This window comes from Papaver somniferum, chromosome 1 (genome assembly GCF_003573695.1).
Source record: "Papaver somniferum cultivar HN1 chromosome 1, ASM357369v1, whole genome shotgun sequence".
Classification (NCBI taxonomy): domain Eukaryota; kingdom Viridiplantae; phylum Streptophyta; class Magnoliopsida; order Ranunculales; family Papaveraceae; genus Papaver; species Papaver somniferum.
The window spans coordinates 107,398,689-107,406,403 of record NC_039358.1 but is presented as its reverse complement, the minus strand read 5'-3'; the positions used below and the strand labels follow the sequence as shown (position 1 = coordinate 107,406,403).

At 38.8% G+C, this 7,715-nt stretch overlaps 1 protein-coding gene across 1 annotated transcript; it reads left to right on the top strand.

Annotated features, from left to right (window-relative positions):
• The first annotated feature begins 714 nt into the window (after positions 1–714).
• LOC113348706 lies at positions 715–2,061 on the top strand. The gene is made up of 2 exons (XM_026592551.1): positions 715–1,497; positions 1,630–2,061. Exons 1-2 carry the CDS (start codon positions 715–717, stop codon positions 2,059–2,061), a joined length of 1,215 nt encoding a protein of 404 aa, XP_026448336.1.
• The last annotated feature ends 5,654 nt before the right edge of the window (positions 2,062–7,715 follow it).

Here is a 7,715-nt window from a genome sequence, read left to right as displayed (position 1 = left end):
GTAGTGTGAAGTTGCATCATTCTGTGGCTTGTTTTTGGTTACCGCCTGAGGCTGATGGAGCGGCAAGAGGTAACCCAGGCGTTGCGGGTGCAGGTGTAGTAGCTAGGGATGAGCATTGTTCAGTTCTTGGTGCTATGAGTATTGGGCTAGGAGTCACGACGAATTATTTAGCAGAATTTTACGGCATTATTGTTGGTTTGGAGTGGGCAATGCAATGGGGTTTTTCTTGTATTTGTATACGGTCTGATTCTATGGGAGTTGTTGAAGCTTTCAAGAATGACTCAATTCCTTGGTTTGCAAGGAATAGATGGATTATGATCTGTAGACACTATACGTCTATACGATTCATTCACACTTTTAGAGAGGTGAATTTTTCAGCTGATGCAATGGCAAAGCGGGGTTGTTTATTGAGTAATAAGTGGGAGCTCACTACAATGGGAAACCACCTTTCTTAATTTCTGTTGAACATCCTAATGTTGCTTATTTTCGGTTCAAATAGTTTCAAGTTTTTGGGGTTGGTGTAACCTCTTTTCTTGTATACTATTTCTTGTAAATTTTGTTATCTATTAATACCGATTTTGACTTATCAAAAAATTCTACGAAGAAATGGGCTAGATTTATGGAATCGAAATTCACTTGTAGAGATGGTCGGCTGAAGTTGGCTGGAGTTAAATCTTCAATTCTTCCTGGGATCGTTGGGTGCACACTGGAGTTATGCGCAATACTAAATCTTTAATTGGTGACGGTAGAGCAACTTCACTATTTTATGATGTATGGTATGGGTCTGAAACTTTGGCAGATGTTTTGCAACAACCTGACCTTCACACAAATGCAAGGGTTAGTGATATCATTGTGCAGGATCAATGGCAGCTGGAAGGAGTTCATATGCACGACCTCGTCAGTGCTGGTGTGGATCTGGAGATCTTGCCAAGGAGGCACACAGGAAGTCATAGGAAGATATGGATGCCGGACCTTAAAGGTTTATTCTCTGTTAAGTCTGCAAGGGAGCTGGTGAGGATGAGATATCCGGTGCTGGAGGAAGCAAATATGTTATGGAAGAGTGTTGTGCACCCTTCTTTGGCAGCGCAAAATTGGAAGTTTGTCAGGGGAGCTTGTGCAACTCTGGATAAAGTAAAGAGCAGGTTAAAGATAGCTCTTCCGTCGAGGTGCAGTGTATGCCAGATTGATGAGGAGTCTTTGGAACATGTTCTTTGGAGCTGTAGTGCTGCGAATCCGGCTTGGCAATGGCTGGCAGGTATTTTCCATATTATTCCTCATTATAACTTGCTTGCTGCTAACAAGGAAGCGAAAGGGCGTAGTAGAATGGTTAAAGACATGTGGTTAGTCTCAATCTTGGTGCTGCGATCGGAGCTGTGGTACCAAAGGAATAAGATGGTCTATGAAAAGAAGAAGCGTTGCTGGACTTTCTTCAAAAAACGTGTATTTAACCTCATTCATGAGTACTCGGCTAGAATGACAGGATGTATGTTCAACAAGGTAGAAGATCTTGAGATTCTGAATTTTTTTCAGAGTTAAATATCGTAGGGTGAATATGTTAGAGCATGTTGAGTGTTTTTGGCAACCTCCTATGCACAATCAGCTCTTGCTGTGCTGTGATGGTGCCTCTAGAGGCAATCCAGGGTGGCGGGAGCTGGTGTGGTGGCGAGAAATTCTGCTTGTGAAGTGGTTGGGGAGATGTGTGTTGGTCTTGGAATTATTTCCAATTATATGGCGGAGTTGTATAGCATTCTGATTGGTTTAGAATGGGCAGTTCAATGGGGATACCGGGATGTTCTAGTGCGGACTGATTCATCAAGTGTCATAACATCTTTGGAAGGGGTAACTATTCCTTGGTTTGCTAGACATAGATGGTATGATGTAAAGGGCATGTTTGATTCTATAAATTTTGTGCACACGTACCGTGAAGCCAATTTCGCAGCTGACAAGATGGCGAAGACTGGTTGCTTATTAGATAATGGAGTGAGACTCACTTTTGTTGGTCGTCCTGATTTGTTAAACTCAATAGAGTTCCCATATGTTTCCTATTTTCGATTGAAATAGTATTTTGAGTTTTTGGGATTGCTGTGACCTCTTTTCTCATGTACTATCTTGTAAATAACTCTTTTCTTTAATACAATTTTTTGACTTATCAAAAAAAAACCTTCTTCCCCTAATTCTTTCCATTCTACCAATGAACAATCTATAATAAGTCACAAATCCAGATCGGCTAATTGTTCTCTGATAGCACTTGCTCCAGTAGAGATTTCTCTATTTCAAAATGTATTGAAGCCTTGAGTAGTAAAAAAAAGCGGGATGCTGTATTTCCAAGATTGGATTTCATATTCGAACAAACCTCGTAATCGTAAGAAAGTAGGTTTTTTAGCTACGGTCCTAGCAAAAGAAAAATTTGGATAGGGGTTCCTTTATAGTATAGGATTTCCCCCCTTAAAAATCGGATGCGAGGGTTTCCTCTCATCCGGATCAAGTAGTTACATCAAATAAGGGGTTCTCGTTTAAATTTTTTTTATAGAAAACCCCCAACGTTCTACTCCTTACTCAAGTTCCCAATCAGGACCAACCAACATTTCAATGAAATGAAATGTGAAATTATTGAGTAGTCTACCTCCCTTCGAATGCCAAATCCCTTTTTGAAGAATACCTTTGGAACTCATAAGGGATTTACTTGTCTATGTATCATTCCATTCGATCTTTTAGGCCCCTACTTAACCTCGACGGTTATGACATGATGCCCTTAAAGCCTATACGCGATGAATAGGCCCTTGTAACCATGTAATATTTGCTTACTATAACATAATTTCTTTCTAAAAGAAATGGAATGGCTAATTCCACGAAAGAAGTCTTTTTCACGAGGTACAACTAGCAATTCCTATTTTTCTGTTATGGAATCAACCATAAATCAATTCCCTTTTTTGGAGTATTAAATACATCCATAATTCTGAGCTTCATGTTACGCCTACCACGAGACATGTCAGAGTAAGGGCATCCCAATCGGAGTGAATGGGATGACAGTTTCTTAGTCCCAATCTGTAAAATAATAATTTTAATCAAATCACAGATCGTAGTATACTAGGCCTTCTAATTCTTTAAGAGGTTTATCTAAAAGATTCGCGATATAACTAGGAAGACGTTTCAAGTACCAAACATGAGTTACTGGGCATGCCATTTTGATGTATCCCATTTGATATCTTCGTATCCGAGAATCAACAAACTCGACTCCGCATTGTTCACAAAATTTCGGGTCTTCTTTTTCATCTCTGATTACTCGATAGTTTCCACAGGCACAAATTCCACTTTTTATAGGCCCAAAAATTCTTTCACAAAATAATCCATCTTTTTCCGGCTTATTGGTTTTGTAATGAAAAGTATAAGGTTTTGTCTCCTCTCCAACAACCTCTCCGTTGGGTAGTATTTTTTTGGCCCAAGCGCTTATTTGTTCAGGAAAAACTGATCCAATTCGAAGGTGTTGATGTTTATACGGGTCGATCATAGAAGAAAAATTATGATTCATTCTGATCAAGCTTCCTTCCTTTGAATCTGGAAGTTCTTCTCAGATACAAGGAAATGATTCAATTCCAGAGCCAAAGATCGTAGTTCTCGAACGAGCAATCGAAAGGATTCTGGAGCATCCTCAGGTTTAGGTATTGTTCTTCCAATGATCGTAGTACCAAGTACTTCCTGACGAGCTCTAATATGATCAGATTTATAAGTAAGCATCTCTTGTAAAATGTGAGCAACGCCAAACCCCTCTAAAGCCCAAACTTCCATTTCTCCTACCTGTTGGCCCCCTTGCTTAGCCCTTCCCCTAAGGGGTTGTTGTGTAACAAGTGCATAATGCCCGTTGGAACGCCCATGAATTTTATCATCAACTTGATGAATTAATTTTAGGATATAGGATTTTCCTATTATAACGAGTCGTTCAAAAGGATCTCCCGTTCTTCCATCAAATATTCTGCTTTTTCCCGGATACTCGGGTTCAAATACCCACGGATTCGCTGTTTGCTTATTGGCTTCATATAATTCAGAAAGCACGAGTTTTTTAGAAGCCTCTTGCTCATATCTCTCATCAAAGGGTGATATTCGATAATGCCTGTCTAGCAGATCCCCCGCTAACCCGAGCGAGCATTCAAATATCTGTCCTACATTCATTCGTGAAGGTACTCCTAATGGATTGAAGACCATATCAACAGGCGTTCCGTCTTGTAAATACGACATATCTTGTCTAGGAATTTTTTTAGAAATGATACCTTTATTCCCATGCCTTCCAGCAACTTTATCCCCTATTTTTATTTCACGTTTCTGTGAAATATATACACGAATCATTTCTGGATTATAACTAGAACCCCCCTTTTTCTGGATCCATCTCACATCAATAACTCGACCTCTGCTACCTATAGGTAATTTTAGACAAGTTTCCTTTGCAGAGGATACTTTAATGCCAAGTATAGCCCGTACTAATCTATCTTCCGGGACATATGATGATTCTTTCGTCATCTGAGGCGTTAAGTTACCTACTAAAATATCACCTGTTTCTACCCAAGACCCCAGCATCACAATTCCGTTTCTATCTAAATTCCGGAGTAAGTGGGCTTCTAAATGCGGTATTTCATTAGTGATCCTTTCAGGGCCTAGGCTTGTAACATGAGTCTGAATTTCATATTTTCGTATATGAAAAGAAGTATAAACATCGCCATATACTAGAAGTTCACTAATAAGTATGGCGTCTTCAAAATTGTAGCCTTCCCATGGCATATAATCTACTAATACGTTTTTTCCCAAAGCGAGTTCGCCACCAACTGTAGCAACACCATCTGCTAAAATTTGTCCATTTTTAATGCAGTTACCCCGTTGAACTTGGAATTTTTGATGCATACAAGTATTTTTGTTGGAACGTTGATACAAGTTAAAGCCGAGTTCTTCATATTTCTTCAAGTTGTACTCCCAATCAAAGAGTACATCATGAGTAATAGTACTTCTCTCCATGGTCCGTATATTATTTATGACACGCAAGATAGTTCCTACTTACGTTGTCAAGAAGTAACTGCATTTTGGGGAAAACTGGTAAATTTAAGAGGGTGTTGGGACTTTTTCTCTCCAAAGGCGATTTTTCTAGGGTTTGAAACTTTTTCTCGTTTTTCCTTCATCCTTGATCATCTTTTGGTGATTTAGGATGGGGGAAAACCCTGTTTCTTCCACGCAATCTAAAGGGGTTCATAAGGCTACGTTTGCTGATTTAGTCAAGGGGAAAAACCCTATATGTTAACAGATTCTGATTTGTTATCCCTTTCAGAAGCGTCTTCATACCTTGAAGAACCAGCGTTAGTTTTACCTTTAGAACTAACAAAAGAAGGGAGGGATATTTTCCAGTTTAGTCTCGTTGGAAGACTGAACTTTAAAGGTTTGAAACTTAATGAGGTCCAAAAAAGCTTGGAAGACAATGGGGTTTTGGTGATGGTATATGCAAGCTTGTTCCTATGACTAAGGGGTTTTTCATCATCAAGTTGATTTCTGCGGAAGATAAAGAGCGTGTATGGCATGGTGAAAGCAAACCACGTCTCATGCTACCGTTTGGGTGAGTTTCCCTGGCTTATACATTGAATTATGGACAAAAAAAGTTCTTCTATCTATTGCAAAAATTCTTGGTAAACCAATTGCTATAGACCAGAAAACGTTGGATCATGATGTTGGTAATTATGCTGTTGTTCTTATTGACATTTATTTTGCAAAAGAGATTCCTAAAAGAATATATCTTACAGCCAATGGTAAGGAGTTCTGGCAATATGTGGAAGTTCAAGATATGGATAATGTTAAGTTTTGTTCTCATTGAAAATTTATGGGTCATAAATTTGAGAACTGTCGGGCAGCTCGTAAGATATTAGGGAATTCAGTTATGGATGGGAAACATGTTTTGAATGATACGGCAGATAGCAATCCAAAAACCAAGAAAAGGTGGCAAGTTAAAAAACCTCAAACTGACGATATTATTTCCCATGCAAACCATGCAGATAACGTCAGTAAAGAAGTTCAAAGAAATATGGTGAGTAATGGTAATGATAATGAGGTTATTGATCAGGCTGGGAAGGAGATCATTGATCTAGTTCATGAGAATGCTGAAGCTAAGAAGTTGGAGGAGCAACTAGATAAACCTTTATTGTTTATCGTGAGGCACAACTCAATTTGATAAGGTGTAAGAATGCTATTGCATCAAAAGCAGACGTTGTTATACGTAAAGTTGCAAGTTCTGGGAGTTTGGATTCATTGTCTGGGACTAAGAATGATACAGCTCCAGTGCCAAACCAAAACTCTGAACACAATTCCGTGTCTAAGCAAAATTTGGAAGGCACGTCAGTTGTGGATTTGGAAGGAATATCCGTAAATCCTAATATGGCAGGAAACATGTTTAGTTCTAAATCTGGAAATTCCGTGTCAGTGAACAAGTCTGAAAATATGTCAGTGTCTAAGCAAACTCAAGTGGAGGATTTGGAGTTTGCTGATCGTACAGATTTTCCCGTATCCAAGCAAACAACATCAACTCATATTCAGGCCGTGGCTGATTTGGATACTTCTTCAAAGCCTGAATCTATGACCAAGAGTAAGTCCAAGCAAACTGATCTTCAGGCCGTGACTGCTTCTATTTCTAAACAAGGATCATCTAAAGAGGATTGGAAAACAGTAAAGAGTAAGAGCTCTCCAAACAAAGGTACTCCTTTTAAATTTAAATCTTTTGAAACTACTTCTGTGGATGAGATTTTTCAAACAGAATTAGTGGTAAATAACAAGTATGGTGCCCTAGAATTTGAGTTAGGCCTTGCTAACGTTTCTAGTGAGGTTTTGGTGGAGGAGCCAGTAGTATGGGTTCGAAAGATTGGGGTGAAGTTGATGCAGATATTCTAGCCAGGAAGCAAGCTAGAAAAGTGGCCAAGCAAGCTGCCAAGATCATGGCTATGAATTCAAAGTATAATGAGGACAGTCCAAGCCGTGAGCATAACAAGGATATTCAAGCAGGGTTGGAGGAAAATGTTTTTGATATGGGTAATATTTTGTCTAGGGAGGAATTAAAGGAAGCAAGTACTATTCAGATTGATGAAGTGCGTGCTAAATTCATTAGAGATCTAGCCTTTAGACAAGATTATTTCAAGGAAAAAAGGGAGCAAATGGATAGAATGTCAACTAAGAAGAAAGCTCAATTTTCTATTAAGCTTGTTCCAGGTGGTAATTATGCTTTAGAAGAAAATGAAGAGGATTATGGCTATGATGATTATGAAGATGAATACAAGGAGCCCTATGATTTAACTCAAATAATTGATGATCTCATTCCCAAGAAGAAGAATTTTAGAGTTGGACGACGAAAACGTTTTTAATTTCCTACTTCTCTTCTTTATGCTAATTTTTAATGTTTAGGAACTTATTTTATGAGTTTTTAGAGTTTTTTTTCTCCCCTTTGGTTTATGGGGGTGGGGAGGTCTAGAACCTCCCATTTTGTAATTCTTGTAATTACGTTTTTTTGCTTTAATAAACCATTTTGACCTAGCAAAAAAAAAAAAATGCATTTTGGGTCCCTAGAGACAACAATGTGACCATATATTTTCCACAATTTCTCATACATGGCAGCACACCCTATGGGAATGTTGAATCCACCAACTGATGTGTGATATGGGAGCGACTCCCCAAATGGAGGATCACAAACAATCCCTGCA

Bases quoted from the DNA above. Each gene is read 5' to 3' on its own strand.
- LOC113348706 (XM_026592551.1), top strand. From the start codon at position 715: ATGCGCAATACTAAATCTTTAATTGGTGACGGTAGAGCAACTTCACTA. The intron at 1,498-1,629 runs GTAGAAGATCTT...TGGTGCCTCTAG, and splicing joins CAGGATGTATGTTCAACAAG to AGGCAATCCAGGGTGGCGGG.